General features: G+C 48.4%; 2 protein-coding genes across 2 annotated transcripts; one reads left to right on the top strand and one right to left on the bottom strand.

The window, feature by feature from the left end:
• The first annotated feature begins 1033 nt into the window (after nt 1-1033).
• On the top strand, nt 1034-3358 carry PROCR (protein C receptor). Its single transcript, XM_026855488.1, is given in 6 exon segments — nt 1034-1105; nt 1108-1141; nt 1144-1212; nt 1319-1555; nt 2434-2700; nt 2787-3358. Coding segments are annotated over 6 exon segments (792 nt in total). The 3' UTR covers nt 2900-3358.
• Nucleotides 3359-6962: 3604 nt separating this feature from the next.
• On the bottom strand, nt 6963-24472 carry DNAJB11 (DnaJ heat shock protein family (Hsp40) member B11). Its single transcript, XM_026855384.1, has 10 exons — nt 24422-24472; nt 23527-23751; nt 19925-20022; nt 18659-18791; nt 17555-17697; nt 16925-17007; nt 16276-16333; nt 15600-15711; nt 15032-15191; nt 6963-10808 (listed from the first exon to the last, which is right to left on the bottom strand). Exons 1-10 carry the CDS (start codon nt 24470-24472, stop codon nt 10744-10746), a joined length of 1128 nt encoding a protein of 375 aa, XP_026711185.1. The 3' UTR covers nt 6963-10743.
• Between the last annotated feature and the right edge of the window lie 294 nt (nt 24473-24766).

Here is a 24766-nt window from a genome sequence, read left to right on the forward strand (position 1 = left end):
GTGCTGTGCCGTGCTGTGCCGTGCTGTGCCGTGCTGTGCCGTGCTGTGCCACGCCGTGCTGTGCCGTGCTGTGCCGTGCTGTGCCGTGCTGTGCCATACCGCGTCACAGCGCACCATACCGCGCCGTACGGCACCCTGCTGTGCCGTAGCGCACCATACCATGCCATACTGCGCCATACTGTGCCACACCATGCCATACCACACCATACTGCACCATATCATACCATACTGCGCCATACTGTGCCGTACTGTGCCGTACTAATCATGCTGTGCCATACTGCTCCACACTGTGCCATACCACACCATACAGTGCCATACCATATCATGCCATATGTGCCATACTGTGCCATACCATGGCATACTGCCCCATACTGCCCCATACCGTGCCATACTGTGCCACGCCATGCCATATATGCTGTGCCACACTGCACCATACCATGCTATACCGTGCCATACTGTGCTGTACCGTGCCATACTGCCCCATACAGTGTCATACCGTGCCACACCACACCATACCATGCCATACCATGCCATACTGTGCCATACTGCACCACACTGTGCCATACTGTGCCATACCATACCATGGCAGGCAGGGCAGTCCCGGTACATGCTGCCCCAGGCTGTGGTATGCTGTGTCAGCAGGGTGAGCTGGATGTTTTAATATAAATTCCATGGTTTTAAAATTTTAATCTATGATTATTTGAGGTGTAATTAAAAACCAATCATACAGAGCGAGCCCAGCCTGTGAGGCTGCTCTCTTCCATCCCTCCCTTCTCTGCAGTGTTCCCCACTGCTGTGTCCCTGCTGGCCTCCTGCGTCGCCCCAGGGGAGCAGGGATGGGGCCTCTGCCCAGCCAATGGATGGGGAAACTGAGGCAGGTGCTGGCCACTCGCTCCTGCCGGCTGGAGCGGTGCTGTGTGGTCCTGCAGGCCCTGGGGGGAGCTTGGAGCCTCAGACCACATCATCATCCCCAGGCGCGGCAGGGCCCAGCATGTCTGGCAGGGAAGGGGTGTGGGTGGCTTTGGCTAAGGAAATGGGAGAGCCTTGGCCAGACTCCCACTCTCCTCCTCCTGCAGCCCCACCTCCCCGGTTCTGCTTAACTCCCTGCGTCAGACCATCGGTGGGGCCACCATTCCTGTCCCATCCCTGTCCCCACCATGCTCTGGTGGCTGCTGCTCTGTGGCGCCCTGGGCTGTGGGGCAGACCAGGCGGGTAAGGAGAGGACACGGTGGCAGCAGGGTTGGAGAGACTTGGGGCTGGTGTGGGGGACATATGGGGAGGGGACGGGGCGGTGGGTGATGTCTGGTGTCTCTCACAGCCCCGCTCGTCTTCACCATGCTGCAACAGACCCGCGTCTCCAAAGGCATCTCCGTCTTCTGGGGGAATGCCAGCCTGGACGGGCAGCTCAGCCATCTCCTGGAGGGGTTTAATGTCACCCAGGTGCTGCCTCTGGAGCCCCCGGATGCCTGGGCCAGGCGACAGCAGGACGTGGCCACCTACCTGGTCTACTTTGGCCAGCTGGTGAAGCTCTTCAACATGGAGAGGCCCATCAACTGTGAGTGGTACCCCTGGGGGACACAGGGAGGGGGATGCATGGCTGCATGGGGTGACAGGTCCCACTGGGGGAGGGGAGCCCCCCCTGCACTGCTTGGGCACGGGGATGGCTCTTCAGGGACTGCTGGGCAAATGGACGGGGACACGGCTACCTGTAACACCTTGCTCTGGGCAAAAGGAGCTTTTCTGCAGAGCTGGGAATTGTGGAGCCCACGCTGGGAGCAGGGCAATGCTCAACCTCCTGCTGCTCCTAGGGAAAAGGGCTGGGGCTGCAGCCTGGGGGGGTTGGTGAGGTGTGGGCACCCTGGCTGCACCCCACTTGCATCCCACCTGCACCCTGCCTGCACCCTACAGCTTTTGCGGGATGCTGATGGCGATGGTTTCACATCCCTGCCTGCATTGCTCTGCAAGCCTGTGTTATGCCTGACATTCCTGCCCAGAGTTTGTTTTAACATCCTTTTCTTTGTTGCCCCCAAACCAGTTTTGTCTCAGCTCTGTGTTTCTTTACCTGGCCCTTGGGGAGCACTTTCTCACTGCAGGGTCTCTGGTGTGACCCTCCCCTCGCCCAGTGTCCCCATGCTCCCTGTGCTGTGTCCTACCATGAGAGCGATGAACAGCTCACTCTGCACCAAAAAACCACTCATCTCTGTAAAACTGATGTTATGCTGTATGCAGATAAGGAAGGGAAAATAAGCACAGCCACCTGGCTGTTAGAAAAGTTGTTGCTGCAGCTAAACCACGCGATAAGAGCTGGTGTGTGGGTCAGGTGGACCAAGGCTGAGGCCCAGCAAACTCAGTGCATGACTTGATGCTGGTGAAGGTAATGGCCTGCTGAGAGTGGGACCGTGCTGACCCCGGCCCCTTCCCTCTTTCCCTCAGACACCCAGATGCTGTGCTGCCACCTGGGCTGCCGCCTCTTCCCCAACGGCACGGCCCACAGCTTCTACGAGGTCACCCTCAACGGGACGGCTTTCCTCAGCTTCCACGTCCCCAACGCCACCTGGCAGCGGCGCTGGCCTGGCAGGGACATAGTGGCTGCCTTTGCCGAGAGGGAGCTGATGAAGTACCCCGAGACCACCCAGGAACTCCAGCATTTTCTCAACACCACCTGCGTCAGCATCCTGCGGGCTCAGAGTGCCTGGACAGGTCTGTGCCGGGGCTGGGGGGCATGGCACATGGTGGCACGGGAGGGCGACCACCGTCATCATCTCCGTCCCTCTCACCTCTTGCAGGAAAACAGAGCAGCCGGTCGCATGCCCCGCTGGTGCTGGGCCTGATCCTGGGGATCTTTGCCTTGCTGGGCATGGCCGTGGGGATCTTCTTGTGCACAGGAGGGAGCTGCTAACAGATCCGGAAGATGTCCCACGTCACCCCATGGAGGCAGGGGACGGACCCATCGTCACCCTGTGGAGCAGGGACCGAGCCTGCACCCCGCAAGAGATAACATCTCCCCAGCACTGCAGGCTTTGCTCCCAAAGGACTCTGGTGGCTTCCCTGCCCAGTCCCAGCTGGGGTCACCCCTCCAGCAGCAGCACCCTGCCCCGGGGATGGCCCCCACGCCGGGCTGGCACAGTGCACTGAGACTTAACGTAGAAATACACTTGGCACAGATGGAAAACATGGGGAAGGGGGATGGGGTAGGGAGAAAGTGGCAGGAGAAATGGCCAAGAAAGGGTTAAAAGGATGGCATTGAGCCCACATTTATCCTTGTTCCAGTGGGGATAATTGACTCGGAGGGAGGATGTCACACCTTTGTGGCACTGCTTTGAGATGTTCTGTAAATAAAACCACCTGTCAGCTCTCACAGAATGTTTGGTTGCTCTCATTTTCCCCCAGCAGCACAGATGTAGGGCTGCAGATCTAACCTGGGGGGCAGGCACAGGAGCGTCTCTGGTTGCTGGTGCTCCTGGGGGTTGCCAGCCCCTGCATCAGGTCCCAGGCCATGCACCATGTTTTCAAAGCCTCTGGAGAGAGGCTGGTAGGGTTTGCCCCTCCCAAGCTCATTTCAATCTGTCCGCAGCTTTGGATTGACTCAATTATTTTTCCAATGGCCAACTGGTGACACTTCATTTATTTTTCATTTCCTCATCTTTGTATGAGGCACTACGGCTGAGTACAGACAGCTGTAACGGGACAGTTTTTCTGAGCAGATTAACACGTTCACTGTTCTCCCCTAAAGATGCTGCCTGGAGGGACATGGGACCATGGGGACGCTGGGCAAGGGGCAGGGCAGGTGTGGGGTGATGTGCTGGGGACCCCCAAGACCAGAAACTGCTCCCCAAGGGCCAGTTAAAGAAATGCAGAGCTGTATTACTAGTGCTGTCCAACAGCATTCGTTGCTTTATTTGCCTTTTGTGCAAGCTCAATCTGAGCTAAAACAGGCCTTTAGATTGCTTAGGCTTCAGTTATATTATTAATAAATTCTTGGCTGCGTTTCTCTTTTGCCTATAACATGACACCCTTCTTGTCTCTGCTGCCCCAAGGGCAGGAAGGGCTGGGGATCAGCCAGGAGCTGGCTTGGGCTATGGAAAGAGGGGACAGCACAGGAGCAAGGAGCTCTCTTGGGTTAATTTCCATCTCATTCCTTTCTAAATATCCTTCCCTGCAGCTCAAAGCAAGAAAGAAAGGGTGGGCAGTGGGGGGGGGAGGGAAGATGGGAAAAAGAGATTTAGGACAGAAAGGGGACGGAGGAAAAGGTCTCCAAAGACCACATCTCATCACCCTGGCCCCCAGCCACCCCCCTTGCAGCCTCCGCCTCCACCAGGCTCTCAGGGCAGGGGCTGGGATGCTCCCCACCCTTCAGTGGGCTCCTTTGCAAAAGGGAGAGGGCAGCCAAGAGGCCAGAGGATCCAAAATGACAACGCTGAGGCACATCATCGTTGCTCAGCTTCTAAACAAGTGCCCTTGGTGGGAGCTCTGCCGCGGGCTGAGCGCTGCATGTCCCCTGCCGCGGGCATTAGGGGAAGTGAGGCTGACGCTGAAGGTCAAACGCAGTATGATTGCTCCTCACGAAGGGGAAAACACACTTGTAGTGGGGAGAAACTGCTGCATTCGCAGCACTGCTTTGGCTTTGGGGTGTGGGGCATCTCCAGTGCCTGCACACAGAGGCAGATGTTGCACTGGGGGCCCCAGATCCCCCGTGTCCCTGGAGCGATTCTCCCAGCGAGGCCTCGGGGCTGTACCTCCTTGCTCCCAGGAGTCACGGCGTGAGGTTGGGAAGGTGCTGTTGGACACAGGCTGGAGAAACTGGGGAGGTCTGGAAAAGGGCTTGTTTTGCTCTGTACTGCTGAAACACATCATCTTTTTGGACAGATGAGGAAGCGTCCACTTTAAACAGCTCTGGAAAAGGCTTTTTGCTGCCTCCAGGCCCCCCCCCTTGTGTGTCAGTCACAGCAGGAGAGCGCACTAGAAAGGAGCCAACTCTGCTGCTGGTCTCTTGAGTCTCTGCCGGCGATCACAAGGGGATGGGGCAGTGCCCTGCAGCGGGGCTCCCCCTGAAACTGCGGGATCCTGCACAACAGCCTCATCCTGAACCATGCCCACAGGCAGTGCACCCAATGCTGCCACCCCCCCAGCCCTGGTCACCACGAGGGGGGCGGCCAGCAACTGTGCCCAATGGAGGCACAGAGGCCAAGAGCAGAGGGGCTATGGCAATAGCATCCACCCCCAGAATTTCTCTTTCTCATCCCCAAACCGCCTCATCACAGGGCCACCAAGGCCTGGCCCAGTGCAGCACGTGGTGGCCAAGGGGCCATGCTGGGCTCCTTCCCCACCGCCACTCCAGCATGTACCATCTGTCTGCAGCTGGTAGCCACATCCATGACTGATCCTCTCCCAAACGTGGTTGTTCTTCCACCCTTGATTGCAGCTTAGGACAGGCGCCAATGCTTAACCGCATATCCTGTCAACATAGGGTTGTTTTTAATTTGCTCCTTGTTCTTTTTGTTTTGTTTGGGGTTTGTTTTTCGTTTTTTTTTTTTTTGTTTTTTTTTTTTTCAAGAGTGTGAACAAACGCACATGCAGACCTTTGGAGGCTTTAACCAACTCCCCTACACAGTGTCTCCCCCAGAGCAAACCATTCCAGGCGCCTGCACCGCTCCCTGTGTGAGGCTTTGCTCTCCCTGCACCACACAGATTCCATTACTCAGCTCTGCTATCGCTGACTTGGATAAGGGTTCAGATAAAACACTCAGCCTTGAACCTTGGCATCGTCTTAACTGACTGGAGCAACGTGCTAGGAACTGGCTTTGCCCATGGGTGCTTCAGCTGGGTCCCCCCACTGCCTTTCGGACATCAGCTCACCCCACAAGGTCACTGTCCCCAGCCGTGTCCTCTGGGAGCCTCCAGCTGCTGGCACAGCATCCTTGGCTCCGTGTCTGGTCTGGCAGCCATGGTGCCCTGCCCAGCCCCAGGAGCTGCCTGAAAACACAGTGATGGGCTCCTGTGCCTGCTTGGGTGGGGATGGGGAAGGCAGGAGCCGAGAGAAAGACAGAAAGACAGAAAAGTGGTTTATGAGGAAAAGGGATACCACCAGATTTAAGTCTGGAAGGGATTATTCCTGTAAACAACCCTTACGCATTTGGTGCCTGCACTGGTGTCATCATCACTTCTGAACTACAGCTCCATTCTTCTGAATTCCCCTCCTGAGGTCATGCTGTCACATTTTCATTTTGGGTGTCACCAGCTTTAGGATGTCAGTTTTAAGGCTGGGGCTGCACTGGGGTGAGGGAATTTGCAATGTGCACAGCCTCCAGCCAGCCCTCCCTGAGCAAGGGATGCTTTTTTTTTTTTTTTTTTTTTTTTTTTTTTTTTTTTTTTTTTTTTTTTTTTTTTTTTTTCTTGGGGTGGGGGAGCAACATTGTTGTAGAAATAGAAGCTGTTGGGTTATCTGCTTTTTAGCAACCTCCTGCACCCACGCAAGAGCGGGCAGGTTCTTGGAAATATTAACCAGCAGAGGAAAGGGCTGTGCTGGTGAGCCCCTCCTCCCAGGGTGTACGAGTACCCAGGAACCATCGTTGCCCTCTTCCCTTTACTCTCACCTCCCAGGTCAGCTACTGACGCAGCCCGAGGAAGCGGGAGAAAGCTGGATGCCAGCCACAATCAACACCAAGTGAAGCTCCAGGGCAGTGGGGGTGAAGGGAGGCTTCTGGACAGCAGGATGCCACCAGCGAGTGCCACCACACCTCCTGCCCTGCCCCAACCGGGCTGTCCCCTCCCTGGGGACAGCTGCAGTCTGAGCAAGCCACCTCTTGTGAGATGCTCCACCGCTGCTCCTGCAACGCTGCTCATCAGCCCAGCAGCACAGATGGCATGAAAAGGCTCAAACAAATGAATTTCTGACAATTATTGAGACTAAACTGTGATGTGAGATGCTGCTAATAAAGAATGCCTGCCTAACAGTTATATTGGATTCTGACTGTTAATTTCTTTGCTTGGCTATCTACAAATCTCATTAAAGATTCTAAGGAATCATTGCTTCACCTTCATTTCAGGCCTCATTTGAACAGATGTATTCAGGAACGCTGCAGATCTGTGTGTTTTCAGAGCCATTTTCTCCTGGAACCAGTCACTTCTGCCCTCCTATCTCCACTGCCTGTCTCTTGGAAGCAGAAAAGTTTAGATATAGATAAGTACTTTAAAATAACAAGCTCTTTGGAGAAAAAACAACCAAGGCTGCCCGCACTGTACTTGCAGAAGTTTCCATGGAATAGAAAACACTGTTTGGAAACACTTTCACCCCCCGCCTGGACACGGGGAGGAGGGGATGCTCTGCCAAAGCATGGCTGTGACAAGAAAAGACGACAGCAACAGCCCTCTGCATGGCTGAAGCCACCGGGAACAAACCAACCCCCCCTTGGGCCAGACTGCTCTCAGGACCCACGTCGCTAATGCTGAAGCTCCTGTGTGCAGCCCCAAACTTCAACATCTGCTCTGGGATTGGCAGTAGGGTTTTTAGATGCAGCAAGCCCAGACTGCAGAGGGACAGAAGTGGGCCAAGGCTGCCAGGGCACGCTGCTTTCTGGAAAAGCAGATCTGAACCCTGTTTTCACTCCCAACCTGCTAGGAAGTCCTCACCCCACCTGCTCCTTCAGCTCTCCTGGGATGGGGGGATAATGTAGCACTAACAGAGGCAATGAGATATTAAAACAAGCCTGTGATGAGGCCCTAGAGGAACACACACGACTTGTGGAGGTGATCAAAACCATGCGCTTTGGAAATAAATCAGGATCCCCTTAGCCAGGCAAGGACTATGTGCTTGTTTAAACAAACCCCCCCTTCTAAAACAGCAAGGACTTCTAGAAATACATTTCAAGGATAAGTGCTTTGCTAGAAGAACAACATGCCTATATCTAAACCCTCCACAATCCTTGACTTTTGCAAGAATTTAGGGTAAAGGCCAACTAGGAAACTAGGTGGGTTGTTTTTTTTCTTTTATCCAATTTAGGAGCAACAGCATTGCTTAGAAGGGGCTATGCATTACAGGATTTCCAGCTCAGAGGTTCCCACCATCAGGATCCTTGCTTGGTCCCCAACCAAGAAGCAATGTGAAGATCTGAGCCCCCTAAGAAGCATTTATAGGAGATACAGTGTGCATGGACTCCTCTGGCTCACTCACACCAGCTAAATGTTACTGAAATATGGACACAGGATGTCACAGACACTGAAGAGCTTCCACATCCCTCTGGCCAGACACCCTGTGGCCCTTGGAGGACAAATACCTCCCGCCATGATCCTAGAAGCAGCACAACTTTCTTCACAGACCAAAATAAGTGCAAATATTTGATCCAGACCCTAGTGAGCACTAGGGTATGCTGCTGTCCGCAGGGTAACCCTGAAAGCCTCGTCTGTAGGGGGGAAAGGCAGCAGACCCCAGCTCTACACACACCCCACAGCAATGGGGGGAAAAGCAAGATGGAAGGAAGCAGGGTTGCTTGGTAAGATTCAGAGCTTTCTTTTCTGTGTGTTTCTTCTCGTGCATGTAAGAGCTGGGGCTTTGCAGCTATTGTTGCTGTTGTACATAGCACCAGCCTCTCAGTAGTACTGACCAACAATGAAAAACAACTAACCAAATGACAGGAAGGAAAAGGATTAGGCAGGGAGAGGAAAAGCAGCAGCAGGAACTAGTGTCTGAAATAAATACAATGCCTGCTGGTAGGGGTGCAGGTAGGAAAGGTTACACCACCTTCTCCTGCAGAGAAGTTGAGACTTTGGTGTGGAGTCGTGGCTTTTTGGCTTTATTGCTACAGGCAAGCACTGGCAGCACGGTTGTGTGCAGGTGGAATAGGGAGGCAGCAACCAGACAGACCTTTGAGGGACTCAGATAGCAGGAACCAACCCCATACACAGGGATACTAGAAGGAGTGTTTCTTTGAAATCCAGGATTTCTTAAAAATCTAAGCAAAGGGGAAAGCAGGGACAGAGCTGTCTACTGACATCTGCAAAGAGGCAGTCATCAAACGGGCAGACACTTGGAAGTGGCAACCTCAGCTGGGATTAACAGTTTACATTTACAGATTTTGAGGTAGACAAGCATTGAGACCAAGGGTTTGGCATCTCAGGTTTGTCTTGTGTCCGCCCCCCAGCTGTTCCTGAAGCCCCTGCTTTGATCTGCCAAGGCAAATGTACAAAGGGTCCAACAGGAAGCATCCCCAGTGCTGCTGCTTCCACCGTGTCAGCTCCCACTGGAGTTTAAGGGTTGGCTGCTAGACCAAGGGCAGCACACAAGGGCTGGGCCAGAGCTGCTCTCTACCTATCCAGCTAAAGTAATGAAGAAAAAACAAACAACAAAAACCAACCAAACACCCCTACCCCCCTGAATCTCCTGCTGCTGCTCCCCAGCAAACATTTCTGTGTAGGAAAAAACAGATCCCATCCACTTCCCAGGCAGAGGATGAGGTATAAGGCAGGAGTTGAAAGGATCCCACTTTATTAGTCCCTAAGAGCCCAGAAGGAAGGAGCAGAACATCCTACACAAACAACTGACTTCTTGCTACCTACATCACTCTCACTGTGAAGCACAAGTCTGACTGACACAGGCACCTCTAAGGGATTGTTTAGCTACCACTCCTGAAGAATGCGTGGAGATGAGTTTCTGATGGGGATGCTTAAAGCAGCTGGGTCTTCACAGAGACCAGAGGAGCACCAGGTACCTCCCCTGCCAGGTCACCAGGCCCTCAGTTCAAACAAAGCAGCTGCAGAGTTTTTGCTGGTATTTGCAGCTGTGGTTTTACCCTTTACAGCAGCTCACAGCTTAGATCACTGAAGGGACGATTCGTTAGACCAGTGACTTGCAGCTGTCCCAGGGAAAGGGCTGCTGAAATACATAACCAGGCAGTTTTTGCCATTCCAACTCACACCACCTTTATTTCTGTGCTGCTAGCTTCACCCGTCCTCACAGAGGACAGAGTGCAGGAGGTAAGTGAACTCTTCCAGACAAGTTGTTGGTTACATTTAGGGGCAATGAGGAAGAACCAAGGCCACAAGGAGCCATTCCCATTATTTTCCAAAATCCCACCATGAAAGTCTGCAGAGTCTTTGTTAAGCTGTTGTGACTTCAAATTTTAAACCAAGCATTAACTTTTGGGACAAGAGGATTACCTGGTAGTTAAAAGAGAGTCCACAGGAGCCTTACGAGACTCTTTTCCCCTGCTTTTCCACCATATGTGGGGACCATAAAGGCTCTCCTGCCAGTCCACTCCCAACAGCACCTGTACTCCTGCCCCAGAAACGCAGACTCTGGGCTCAGAGGGGAAAGGGGAGGATGGGATGGAAATAAAAAAAACCCCAAACAACAGAAACTTGGAAGAGACTGACACAAAGGACATAAAAAGCAGGAGAAGCTATGAAAATATGTTGAGATGGTCAAGAAAAGTCACATCAAAATATATTTAAAAACCAGAAATTCCAATCTGCATGGAATTTAAGACGCCTTTCCCCACCTTTTTTTCCTGCTTAAGGAGTCTTTGTTGTTCCAGGACGTGGAACATAATAGGCAGCACCAGTTATGTCCTGAAAAGGGTAGTATTTTCCCCAACTCGTCTGAACACTTCCACCATTTACAAAGAAAAAAATTATATAGACCTCAACAATTGCCCCACCCTCCCTCTTTTCCATTCTACAGTGGGCAGGAGAAAAGACTGCAAACAAATCTGACTTTTCATTTTCAGTTAAGTCCAATTTTTCCACACATCAATATCCCTGCAATCCATTGTACACCTTCTGCACAGATCCTTGTTTCAACAGCTGTTTGAGACCTGTAAGAGAAAGGAAAGCATTACTGCACAGCACAAACAGGAGGAGGACTCTGCATTTGCTGTTCCTGCTGCATTTACACATCTGGCTTGTAGGTCCTGTGGCACCAGCTTTTCAAGGCTGAGCTCACATTATCTGAATAATGCAAACACTGGTACTCTAAGAGAGTCATTAAAAAAAAAAAAAAAAAAAAAAAAAAAAAAAAAAAAAAATCCCCCCAAACCCAGTGGTGTGACAGCTTTACTCCTGCTCCTTCAGCAATCCTACAAGGGGAAACAGGACTGAGGTTAGCGATGCTGTAAGTGCTTTCACGCACTCCTGGGACCACAGCCTGTGGTTCCAAGGAGAAAGCTTCCTCTGCTACAAACTCAAAGCCCAGCACACCACCTCAGGATCCTCACAGCTCTGTAAGGGATAAAGCTGACACTCGGGGATCCTTTGCTGTTGGAAGTCAACAACAATTTTGTCATCTTAAGTACAAATGGAACAACAAACAACTTGCTGAGTATTTCCAGAGTCTAATTCATTTAACTCACGTGCTTAGGCTCTCTCTATAGCTCAAGAGAAATCTGCTAGCAGCAAGTTTGGGAGGGTTATGCTTGAGCCCTTTTGGACTTGCCAGCTGCAGAAATCCACAAGTAATTAGAAAGCAGAAGTTTTCACACTGGTATGTGGTGCCTGGGGCAACTACTGACCACTAGAAGTAGTCCCTGAAGGCAAAAAGAGAAGTAAACTTGTTATCTGTGGGCTTAAGTACCTGAAAATCCTAAGCTTTTTTTGAAACTGACTGTTTCCCAAAGGAATCTAGATGACTTTTCACATACCATCTTCCCCACCCCTGAAAGCCCATTCATAAAACATTTCAAAGAACTGACTACTCTGAGGTCCTGTCAGTATCAAATTCTTACCAGAACAGAGTAAAAGAAGAGTGAGTCAGGCTTTAAAACCATAATAGCTCATCTACTGGGATCAGCATGTTCAGGGGAAGACTGGCAAGTCTTCACTGCTACTTAAAAGGGCAAGTCCACACAAAACAGAGGAAGTGGACGGGCAAGAATAGATGTGTCACACTTTTTCCAGAGATAATCAGAGGGGACTCCCTCTTTAAAGTCAGCCTGGTCACACACTGCTCAGACTCCCACTGCCCTGGCCAAGGGGCCCCTCAGGGCATGGCAGTATCTCTGCTCTGACCAGCACCAGAAACCATTGAGTCTGAGGAGGGGCTGTCAAGACCCAAAACAGAGGGGAAAACTTCCCATGCCATGGGTAACTTTCAAATAATAATAAAAATTAAGCTAAACCGATATAATTCTGCTGTTGGGATATCTCCAAAACAGCATCAGTCTTGCAACAAAGCACACAAGCAGCTGGCTTGCACCTCAACATGACAGAAGACAGGATCACAGCCTTGCCTCAGATCAGCTTGCTCTGCTGCTCCACTGAAGCCAGAGTCACGGTGTCATACAGTACATGTTTGTACAACAGGTCACATTAGGCTACCAAGAAAATAACGCTGTAGTTGTTAACTTTAAGTGAGGTAACAGGCATGGTAAGGGAGGATCAGTAATTAAATTAACCAATTTACTTGTACAGAAAGACCCCCCAACCTTTCAGGCACTCAAGTCCTTTTTCACAAAATCCAGATAAAAGAGAATATGTCTCCCTGTAAACCTTGTCCTGCTTGCCTACTCTTACATCATTCTGGCCACAAATAACTACTGTCCTTTAAGAGCAGAGTCACAGCAGCTCTTAAAATACTGGAAAACTGTCCTAGAAGTAGTACCTGAAACCAAGATGGCTCTCTGCCAGGCAAGAACTATTCACGCTTCTTGCTCGCTGGCCAGCGAATTCTGAACTCTTTTCTACATTCAGAAATATCCTCAAGAGCAAAGTGAGCCTCTATACAGGAGCTGCTAATTGTTAAGGATCAGTCATTTTCCAGGGGAGTGCAAGGCAAGTTCACTTCCCCTCCACAGCCAAAGGAGGCCCAGAGCCACTTCCTGGCTGTTGGGCAAGAGGATGTACCTCCTGGATGTGTAGTTCTTTGAAAGGAAGGATATAGCCGGAGAAAGGTGTGCTCCAGTAACCCTGAAAAAAGTGGGATTTGCACCATTCTTGTACCTTGTTTCCTGCTAGCTATCTCTAGGCAGCTGCCTGCTGGTCTGGATATCCTCGATAGCGCACAGGATATTTTGACGCATACCTGATGTTCAATCAGGAATTCCAGCCGGGAACCCTGGCTTTTGGTGTTACTGCACCTCAGGCATTTTTTACTAGGGCCAACTCTTGAGATTTTTCTGACACCAACAGGTGACATGTTACAACACAACCTGGGCCACTTTGCTGCCTGCTGTTGGTCTCTGAGCACTTCAGAATTAAAGCATGGGATCCAAAACAGACAATAAGCAAGTGTCAGGAGAGACAAACAGAGATATGTGAAAGAAATTCACCTCTGATCAACAGGCAATAAATTCCCTGATGTCACACTGGCAGGAAAGCAGGCATATTATTTCTCTGACTAAAGCTTAGACTGACCAGAGCGGTGCTCTCGGTGTCAGAGTATCTTCTGACTGCTCCAGGAGCTGCACATAGAGTTTTGAGATAAGAAATCAGGACCACTGCCAACAATAAGAAAAAAGGGTTGTTTTGAATTCTGAAGCCTACAGTTTTCCTTTGAATGTGTACACTGAACTGCTGCCACACAACATGAATAGACCTATTCCCTTGTAAAATCACTGGATGTTTGGAGATATTCTAGCACACAGAAGTGCATCTGCCTGCCTACCCAGTCACCTTCCCCTGGGAAGCGTGGAATTGCTTTAGGAGGGAGTGCAACACCCAAAAGCCCCATGCCTGAACATGCTCGTGTCAGTACCATCACCCATCTGTTCCCAGGATATCCTTAAAGGCATGCAAGAATTTTCCACAAAGACAAAGGCTTCTGTTGCTGCTCCTCGTCTGGTCTCTTCTAAACTGCCAAGAGCAACAGCTGGAATAATCTCACATCTGTTCAAGAGGTGCTGTCACCGTATGAAGTTTCAAGAAGGGCAGCAGAGCCTGGAATGAGACTTAACACTGATGCAGTCGCTGTGCTCCGCAGCCCTCACGGGGCACAAACACTTGTGAAGAGCAGGAAAGCATGGGGGTCAAAACAAACCAGATGCACTCAAAGCAGAGCCCTCACAGCCTGAAGAGCTGCAGAAAAACCACAGAACAGTCAAACCTGGAACTGCAGCTACCAACTGGGCTCCAAGTGGCAGCCAGCAGTGTGGCCAACACAGCAGAAAGAGCCCTAGGGTTGAGGAAAAGCCCACCCAGGGCCTGGCTTCCCTCTACAAACTTAAAGGGTCCAGGAAAGCCACACATTTTTCTCATTCTACCAGGAAATCTGCCAGAATCTACTAAAAGAGCACCTTCAGAAGAAGAAAATGATAGCCCTGACAAGCAAGAAGTAGTTCTGGGGGGTGAGGATTTTCTAAACAGCTGCAATGTCACATGCCAGGAACTTCTCTGCCCCATAGCAGTGGATGGGGCCCTTGATGCCTACTCTGATGCCCCACACAGAGCAGCAGAACCTACCACAGAGGCTGCTGAAGCAAAGAATAATTTCTGGCTAGTACTGTATTTACCCTCTTGTCAACTTTAGGATTTCTACATGCTTCATCAAGTTTCCATTGGAGCAGGTATCTTCTACAAAATATCTGCATTGCACCCTTCTTCCTCACATTGCCACAAAGCACTTAGGGTGGAAGAAGATGTGGAGAGAAACAATCTTTCTCCTGATGCTGCATGTCACACTCTACCCTTGACAGTAGAGGGATTTTCACAAGTCCTGTCTCCAAGAAAGTAAAAGCAGGGGCTGGAAAACCACTTGTGATCCCATTCCAGCAGAGGCCGAGCAGACAGAGGCTAAGCCCAGTAAGTCTTTCAGCTCAGACAGATGGCCAGCTACAAAACAAAGCACCTGCAAACTTGCCAAGTGCTACATCCCAGCAGTGGCACATCCAAACCTAATCTGGTTCCCTACAACTGCAGCTCACTTGCTTCAAAGGGAAATGCAACTTAAGAGTTGGCCGATGCCCTGTGATTATGTTGTACAAAGGGCATGGGGAAAGGAGAGCCTCTCCTGACCACTACAGGCCACTGGTTCAAGTTGTGCCAGTTTCTCATCAGCTTTGGCAAGAGGTCTGTGCAGCCCAGTGCATGACAGCTTCACCACACGCACCTTCCCGCTGTTCATTTGTCAGTTGCTCTTTGGGGAACTCCACATCAAATGTTATTATTAGTGAGCCTTTGATATTATTGTTATCAAAATTTGGAAGACCTTCTCCTTTCTTCCACAGTTTGGCCCCGGGTTTCGTAATTTTATCACGAGCAACATGAACCTAGAGACAAAAGAAATTTCACAACATTACTAGTGTTCTGTGCATGTACCCCAATACTCCAATGCCCTTTCCAACCCACTGAAAAGCTTCAACTGATATTGATTCATTGCCAGTCAGTGATAATCAAGAGGTCTAAGCAGTATTACTGACAGGACACAGGCCAGAACAAACACCACCCAAGACAGCACATGCAGTAACTGCTGTGACAGCCTGGAACCGAGACTCACGCTGTGCGCACCTTGTACAGAGCCTATTTTGGCTCCATGGGAACTGTCTGGAAGGCTCTAGTAGAGGAGATACTGTATACAACCACCAGCTGCAGACACCCAGAGCAAGCCAAGCCCCAGCACAGGAGACCTGCAGTTAAATTTTGTTTACACATAGCAAGAAGGCAAACTACTGCCTCACCTTGTGCCCATCCAAGTGGGCGATATCCATTTCAAAGCCTGTAAGTGCCTCGACCAGCGAGATTGTCACATTTGTGTACAAGTCATCTCCTCTTCTTTCAAAGACTGGGTGCCTATGGAAATAAAAGACATTGGAACTTTTCTCCTTCCTCATAGGGGAAATAGGTCCTTTAGCTTCCTCCCCTCTATTTACGAGTTTAGAGGATTCACAAATCAGAGAGGAAGTGAAGAATGAATGAACTTTAGCTTCATTTTCCTGTGTGAGGTAGGTACTACTAAACCTTTCTATTTCTAGGGCAATGAGTGGTGAGGCGTGTCAAGAAGTTGTGACTCATGCAACAATCTTAGTAGTGAATTTCCTTATGATAGGGAGATAGTATGTTTATGGAAAAAAGGAGATATTTCATGTGATTCACACAGGACCTACTAATGCATGCCAGAATCTGAGCCACACAAAACTGGAATTATCGCAGCATCTTAAGTGGTGAATCCAGCTGCTCTAGCATCATCAGGGTTGAAAATCCTGCACAGCCCGGAGTACCAGACCCCTGACTGCATCAACTCTGCTGAAGGGCAAGTTACATGCTAGCCAAGGCGGCAACACTGGCTAGAAAATTGCTTGCCTGCCTCCTTTACAGTAACCAGAAAAAGCTGGTCTAACCAGGCCAGTTACTTACTTAAGAACTTTTATTCGGAAGCGCAAATCACCTGGCTCCCCATCCACATGGGGTTCACCTGTGAAAAAGAAAAGTTCTGTTTAAAGGAGCTAGATAGTAAAAACCTGAAGAAACAAGCAGCATATTAAACACAATAGAGATGTGCAGCTCACATGTTAAAGTAAAAACCAACTAGCTGACCTTCACATGACTAAAACCCTGCTTACACATATCTGTTATTTAATAGTCTAGGACTTTCTGAATACGGCCTCAATGAGCTCATACCTCTCCATTGTTCTGAAAGACTTGCCTGCATGTTAATGATGTCATTTACTTGTTGAAGGACTTCAACTCCTTGAGCAGAGGGGATTCCCTCACATAGTCAAGCCTGGAACAGATGTTCCTGCTCAAAAGTAATCTGAAACATCAGATTTAGAGCTTTTTTGTGTGTGTGCACCCCAAATACCAGAAAAGGGAGTGGAACTCAAGAGTTATCTAAACTTAGCAAAGAGTATGCTCCTGGATATCAGCAGCATTTGGAGGACACACCACTTAAAACCACGTTTCCCAAAGCAGGGCTTGGACACCATCATTACCATGAAGAGCAGCCCTGCATCATGGAAAAGCAGCAAGTCAAAGCTGAGCAGCAGGGCAGTGCCCAGAGACATACCTTCACCAATGAAGGGATACTCCATACCATCCCTCACACCTGGCTCTATCTCCACTTCTAGTGTCCGCTCCTCATTCACAAGCCTGCAAAAGGGAAGAGCAAGAAAGCACTAAGTTTTCAACAGCAGGTGCTAACACCTACTGTTGAGTTACTGGGATAATGAGAACACCCACACAAGTTAACATGTACTTTCTCCTTACTCACACCTCAAACAGGAGGGCAAGCACTGCCTTTCTTGTGTGCTGATAGTCATCTAATAAAGAAGGCAAAGTTAAGCTCCTACATGCATAGTCAGCAACTGGATACGTGACTGCAGCACAGTCCATGTCCAGCTCTTCTCAGCTGGAAACTGGGGGCTTGCCTGACTTTGTTTATTCAGATTTACTTGTGGAACTTCCAGTATGAATGATTGTTAAAGGAATAAGAAGCTGAAAGAGCAAAACGGGGAGCTCTACATCTAAATAGAGCTGTCTGTCTCGACTGTAAGAGTAAAGGCTGGTTCCGTGGAAATAAACCAGCGTCAAGTTTTTCCAAATTCCCCTGGTCATACTGGTAGCCGAGGCGCTTCCCTCCACCTAGTGGTAGGTCTATTTAAAACATCCATATAGCAGTAAAGAGCACAAAACTCACTTGACATTTGGACATTCATCACAAACAACTTCTTGAGTCATCTGGAAACGTCCAGGTCCCAACTGGGTGGTCCTCATCTCCTGTCGGCAATTGCATTTCCGTTTTCCAGGTGCCTGTCTTGCCACTGGCTTGTTCCTGACAACCTGCACAGAAGTAGAAGATACCATGATACCAGCATACAGGCCAGCACTCCTGGGTCTCCACGAGAGTCTGGATTTCTCAAACAGCTTGAATTTTGTGAACAGTTTTGTGTGCTGCCTCCACAGAAGCTCCAAACAGCCTCAGCAAAACATTCTAACAACAGCTTTCACCTCGCATCTCTTGCTGATCACACATTAAATACCTAAAAAACTCTTCCTGACACCACTCTTACTATTTCCTTTCTTTTTCCTGCACACCTTTCTAAATAGGAAAAGGTAATGCTAGGATGAAACACCTCATACTTCGGTTACAATAGCTTCCTTGTTCCACACAATGGGCAAAATTTTTTGGAGTTCTTCATTTACCCAGACACTCACCACACAAACTCAATCAACATGAATTCTAACATGCAGAATAGCAGGGATTGTCAGCACCAGAAGTGTAGCTTGCTTAACACCCCCCTCACCCCCCCCAATAATTAAAGGCCACCATAAATTTGCCAATTATGTAATCCTGAAAGTTGCAGCGACATGTTTGGCCTATGAAAAATCCTCAGCATGGTTTAGCAAGAATTGAAAAATGAATCTGAGGGATATAAATGGGCCTTCAAATACCACTAAGTTCTAGGGAGAGACCACTTACACCTTTTCCAAGTGGGCTACTGCAATAAAAAAAAACTACAGCTAGTCACCAACAGCCAATAAATAAATTATGATCACAAGAAGCATCCCATTATAAAGAAATTGCCAGATGGCAAATATGAATAAATATATTACTTCTTCAGTTAACTATTAGCAAATAGCATCACAACATCCGTCACTGTCACTGCCAGATACTGAGAAGAAGAGAATTTATTTCAGTTCTATTATTTGGGAGAAGATATCATTCTGAGCAGTGGCCAGGCCAGGCAGCTCAAACCTGAGAACACACTAGAGAGATTGACAGGCAGGCAGTCAAACTTACCTCTACAAAGTTTCCTGAATACACTTCCTCCAGTGTAACCTCTAGGTCTACGATGATGTCACTTCCCCGGGGTATGTTTCTGTCTTGTTGGCGAGGGTTACCTCCAAACATGAACCCAAAGTCCCCGAAGAAGCTGGAATGAAGCACATCAATTAGTTCAGGAAGGAATTCTGATCAAATGAGGCTTTGATGGAGAGAGCCACCCAAGGCAGCAGCAACATGCTGCTTGGTAAATGCTTCTAGTCCCTTAGAGAACCACCTCCTCACAGTGTAAAAGCACCATAGTAAATCCAGATACCCCTTTTTGCTCCTCCAGGCCACAAGGTAATGCCTTCAAACAAAGTGGTCACTTTGGAAGAGTTTTCTGTACTAAAGAAATCAGGTTTTGGAGTGGGAGTTGAACGCCAACTCCTCAAAATCTGACCACCACCTAAGGGAATTCTTCTCTGTACTGCACTGCTGCTCAGTCGTCACCATCATCATCATCTTCACCACAAGGTGCAAGCTGAGTAACACTCCATCTCTGCCACTGCAAGTCAGTGCTAGTAGATTGGTTTTCAGTAAATTGAGGACAAGGGGGAATGATAAAAAGCTTCCCAGCAAGTCTAGATATTTTTCCTCAAATCAGACCAGCAGATGGTGTCAATTCTCATCCAGAAGGTTTACACACAATGAGCAACTTCAGGAACTGTTAGTAAATAGTTAGCAAATCTGTGCTTTGCAGAACCAAAGGGGCCTTAAACAGAAAATCAGGTTCTGCCTGAGCAACATGCAAGTGCCTTCAGACTTCAATGATCCAAATTCTGCAGTGGCTCTGAAATGTCACGTCAGTCACCACAGCATTACTTTGCAAAAGAAAAATGACCCCTAAAGCACACACATGATCTATGACAACAGGTCAAACATCAGTCACATACCAGATAACACAAGGAAGCTTGTACATGTTTAATGCAGCTGCAGCACCTTACAGATCATGCACGCTAGTGATGCAGCTTGTAAAGTGAACAAGAGGAGCCTGTGTGGGAAGACACCACTGGCTCCTATTCACTGCTCTTAAACCAAGTGATGCAAGACAGACAACTGAAAAAGGCACATGGGATACCCACTGTAAATGTATATCTTCAAATTATCAACTGTCACTTCAGATCAGTCCCTCTGGACTGGGTAAAAGACCTTAACATACAATTTGCTTATGTCAAGTCTCTGCATGATCACAAAATTAGAGCACCAACTGTAGAATAGCCTGATGTGGTAAAGTCTCCTTACTGTGAGAAGATGTCTCCATGGGAGCTCTGGTGCCCATCCTTCAACCCCTCCTCACCATACGCATCATACTGCTTCCTCTTCTCCTCATCTGACAGCACCTGGCAAAGGGATGTGAGCAGACAAGACATTCACCCACAGTCTAGCTGAGTTATTTAAACAAGGCTCTGAGAAAGCTCATCAGGACTTTTCACTGAGGGACAAACAGCAACGCTTTACGTTACAGAAACGCTGGCTAGAACTTGCTTGCTGCACTGGACTACAAGAGTTAAATATTTATCAGTTAAACCCATAAAAAGTACAGTTAGCTTATTAAACCAAAGCCACATAGAAAAATATAAACAATATTGAGTTTATATTAAGGATTAAAAAACAATCAGGAGGAATGATTCAAATCAGTCCCTACAAAGCAGGACACACTGAAAAACAAAAAAATAAAAAATCATCACATACCACCACCCATTTCTCAATTTGTTCTTCAACTACACAAAATGTGTATTTCTCTGGCTGCTATTTCATAACAATCAGCAGTGATGGCAAGTTTGGCTACCAAGCTGAACCTGCTAAACATGGTAACTCTGCACCAGTCCGAATGCTGGCCCTCATTCCTAACGGCAGCAAAGGTTAGAAGTAACTTCAGTACTGAGGCAGAAAACCACATTCCAACACACAACTTTCAAGACTGTAAAGCTTCAATTTTAATTCCTAAGTATTGATCTTTGTTCTTTCCTCTCCCAGAGACCCAGAAGTTTCCAGTCACGTTTAGTCTTCCTTCCTCTTCCTCCCCCTGCTGATCACCTTTGGGAAGGTTGAAATTGCCAGGTTAGCTTTCACACTCCTAGAGAGGGGGAAACAGGCGGAGAAGCTGGCTAAATGATGAAAAACTGCCTGAAATTGCAACCGATGATAAATGGTACAAACAGGGGAAAAAACCAACAGTGTTTTTACTAGATTGATCTAGTAGGTAAGAGCTCAATTCCCCCTTTGCCACTTCAGATTTTGCATTAAAACACATACTTCCTAGAACTGGGATAAGCTTTCCATTCTGTGATCTGTCGGTGTCAGAGGAAAATTCTTCTGGTAAAGTGCTGCACAGTATTGTCTATACCATGAGTAATAAAAAAAGGAATGAAGAACACAAAATATTTGCCTTTCCATTACTTTTCTTTCTTTCTGAAGGCTGTTGGAGAACACAACTCCATGAACACAATTTCAAGTACTGTGCTGAGACTTCACATTTGTTATGTCAGGTTGCCTCAAAAGCAAAGCATCTACAGCAGATAAGCTTAGAAAAAAACCCATGGAAACTCAACCACCAAACCATTCTGAGACTAATGACTATGCACAGAGGAGTCTCAGCTCCCTCACACAAGATCAGCCTCCTTTCTAACTGAATCAACTGCATTCAGACCACACAGCTGCAGGGTGGAGATCACTTAGGCTGTGAAAATGAAGGAGAGAGTAGCTTAATTAACCTACTTTCCCCACATTTTTTTTTTTTGGAAGACTTTACTATAGTCAGCTAGCCAAACCCTGAGCAGTGGTACTACTAACAGAGGCTGTTGCTTTACAGCAAAAGGCATCCTGGTTTAGGTTATAAGAGAAAAATAATTATAGCTCCATTTTGCCCAAGACAATCAAATCAGCACACTGCATCTCATAGTTCAGCAGAAGGATTTGGAAGCTGTACTGGCTAAACAAAAAGACTGTGTAGGACATCAAAATGCTACTTCTTCCAAACCTATCTTAAAAACCATATATGCCAATTCTGGATTTCAATACCCTGATGCATCTCTCTTCAGCAAGAAGCACATGAATGAAGATTTTGAAAGGAGGTTTCCTCATTTAATTTAATTTTCACCAGCACCCAGCAAAAGCACGTTGCATTCTTGTTGTCTGTGTTAGCACTAGAACTCCACACTGTGTTGAACAAGGACACTGCTGTGCTTCAATAACACCCTGGTGAGGGGGAGGCAGACTCAGTCACTGCTCATAAGAGTTAGCATTCAGCTATTCCTGCCACTACATCCCTTGCTGATTTGATTTTACAACCATTTTCTCCCCAGTGTTTTTAATAGAAAGAGCACACTCAATTGTTACTATGGCAAAGACTTAAATAAACTGGGACTCGGGGAAGAGGTAGAGAAATGCTTCCCATGCATAAAGCACTGTCAAATGTGACAAGATCCCAACTGACAGAAACAGCATCAAGCTCACAGCTTTGAAGTAAACTACATGCATCAGTCTTCAGATGATGCAAATGATAGGTAACAAATACGTTCTTCCAGAAAAGAATTCTTTATGTTCACTGATCTCCCTGTGATAATTCACCCAATTTATTTAAGAATTGCTAAGTCTGAACTAAAGAGGTCCCAGCTCTGATACAAAAATAAAATGAATGCATTCCCCTTTGCTCTGAAAAAACCACATTCAAGCTGTTTCACTTCCTCATATATTTGCATATCTGAAGAGCAGAGGAGCATCAGGGATGAACAGCTGCAGGCTGAGCAGCACCACCAGACTGCAGCAGGAACACAAACCCTCTCCTTCTGAAACTCAACTCCTCAAAGAGGACACAAACCTCCCACTCAAACAGCCCACCAGTGCAGGCAAGCTCCTGGTGGCTGCTACAAATTCTTGCTGGTCACCTCAGGGGCCCTCTGCTCCATGAGGGATGGCAGGGGCAGATGGAAACCAACAGTGACAGAAGGGTACAAAAAGGACAGAGAATGTGGAAGAAACAGATCCTATCACCCTGCCTGAATTCTGTTAACATGTACATACGTGGCAGAGAAAGGCTTTGATTTCAAACATCTGGCTAATGAACTAATCTATATGTGATTTACATAACGCACCCTGCTATTAGTAGCAGGTATCATTTGCATGTTACTATATTATCAGGCAAACAACAGGAATCCTCTTGCGTATGTGACCCACAATTATTTTTCCCACCTTAATGTCTTCTAAAAGGCAAACCAACCACCTTTTATCTCCTATCACATCCAGGCCTCATACATAGACTTGTCGTTGTGCCAGTACTTACAGCTGATGCAACTATTTCTCTTTCTCAAAGAACTATCAATAAATAACACATAACTTTAAACTTGCTGTCTTCACTTTCTTCTGGCTGAGTGAAGATCTTTCATTGTCCTCTGACAGAAGGAGCTCTCTAATCAACTCAGTAGCCTCACTACCTATGTTGTTTATTTGGTAGAATGTCTGAATTTCAATACAGTACTAGGGGGAGGATGAATTGCACCTGCACCTTACAGAAAAGCATTTACATTTCCTAGAAGCCCTCTTTTCTCACTGTCCTGAACGTTACAGGAAGAAGCCTCAAGAGACTCCCCGTTGACTAAGCTCATTTTCATGCTCCTGGCATGTTTTACCACGAAACTCATCCACCCTTCACAGTCTGGGAAGTGCCAGGAGGACTTCGCTCTCCGAGTTCCTTAAAACATGATGCACAACTCTGCCCCTCTCCTTCCCCAACAGCTCCCCCAGGCCCTGCTACGCCCTGCCCTACGCCGCAGGGAGCGGTAGCGCTCATCGGGGCCCACGGAGGGGCGCGGGGCAGGGGGGGAACCCGCGGCCGCCGGCCTCACCTCGTAGGCAGCCCCCAGGTCCTGGAACTTCTCCTGAGCCCGAGGGTCGTCGGGGTTCCTGTCGGGATGGAGCTGCAGCGCCAGTTTCCGGTAGGCCTTCTTGATGTCCTTGATGGAGGCACCGCGGGACACCCCCAGGATCTTGTAGAAGTCCCTCCTGCCGAGGGTAGGGAGGGGAGAAAGAGAGAAGAGAAGGAGATGCTGCTGATCATGTCTTGTCTCAGGCTGTCATATCAGACTGCATTTAGCAGGGCTGTGGCAGTGTACATGGTGGCATGCAGAGCTGCTGTTGCGAGACTGCTTGTCCTGACAGATTTGAAATAGGGTCTGTGTTTCAGGCGCTGCTGTGCCAAATTCGTTTCCCTTTGTTTCGCTAAGCCTTTGGGCTGGTGCAGTGAATAGCTACAGAGGTGTTTTTTCATAATGCACTGGCGGGGGGTGTGGATGTACATAAGCCAGCAATCCTCGCCCTCCCCGCTCAGTGGGCCAGAGTGTGGCTAAAAGAAAAACTTTTGCTCAAACCTCAGACAGTGGTGCAAGAGTTTTGAGTTGAATTTGTGACACTAGGAGATATGGTCAGAAATCTGGGCATCATTCTTTACTATCCGATGTGTGAAATCACTCTCTTTGGGGGTGTGTGGCCAGACATCATACTTTGCCTCTATGTCAGGCACCATTTGGAGCAATACAGCTCAAGCTGAGGGTTTGCTATAAAAATACACAGCCCCGTTGCTGTGCACATGTTTCCATCGTGAGCTTTTGAAGCAGAGCCTCCATGCAGTGGCTGGTCTTTGCAAGCCTGTGGTGCCTGCCCTGAGCACATGTTGACCATTTCCTAGCTACATCCTTTGCTGCATGGGAACATTGTCTGATAAATATTGTGTTTCTTCCTTACACATGGGGGTGGGCCTTTTAGAGCTAACAAGGATGCCTTCTTGTTTAACATGCTTGAAAGGGAGAGAGCAGCCAAATTGCCCCCCGTCTTCCAGGACTTGGCAGGGGGCTGCGTGTTTTGAGTGTGTTTGGCAGAGTTTTGGTGTTCTGACTCAGCAAATGATAACAAAGGGAGGATGGCAAAGCCTTCCTTTATTCCATAATCCTGTTTGCTTTTCTGGAAATCGGCTATAGCCTCAGAATCACTGACTCAATTTTTGGATCCTATTCTCATGACAAAGCGGCTGTCTGGTTTAAAACAAGCCCATTATAAAAAGGGTGCCTCAGATCCTGGCTGTTTGTAACA

Source organism: Athene cunicularia (genome assembly GCF_003259725.1).
Source record: "Athene cunicularia isolate RWA chromosome 9 unlocalized genomic scaffold, athCun1 chr9_part2, whole genome shotgun sequence".
NCBI lineage: Eukaryota > Metazoa > Chordata > Aves > Strigiformes > Strigidae > Athene > Athene cunicularia.

Excerpts from the sequence above, each read along its gene's own strand:
- DNAJB11 (XM_026855384.1), bottom strand. The coding sequence starts at position 24,472 with ATGTTAAACAAGAAGGCATCCTTGTTAGCTCTAAAAGGCCCACCCCCA. Across the intron at positions 17,698-18,658 it reads ATTCAGGAAACTTTGTAGAG|GTTGTCAGGAACAAGCCAGT; the intron begins GTAAGTTTGACT and ends ACTTCTGTGCAG. Across the intron at positions 15,192-15,599 it reads CCCACTTGGATGGGCACAAG|GTTCATGTTGCTCGTGATAA; the intron begins GTGAGGCAGTAG and ends TTTTGTCTCTAG.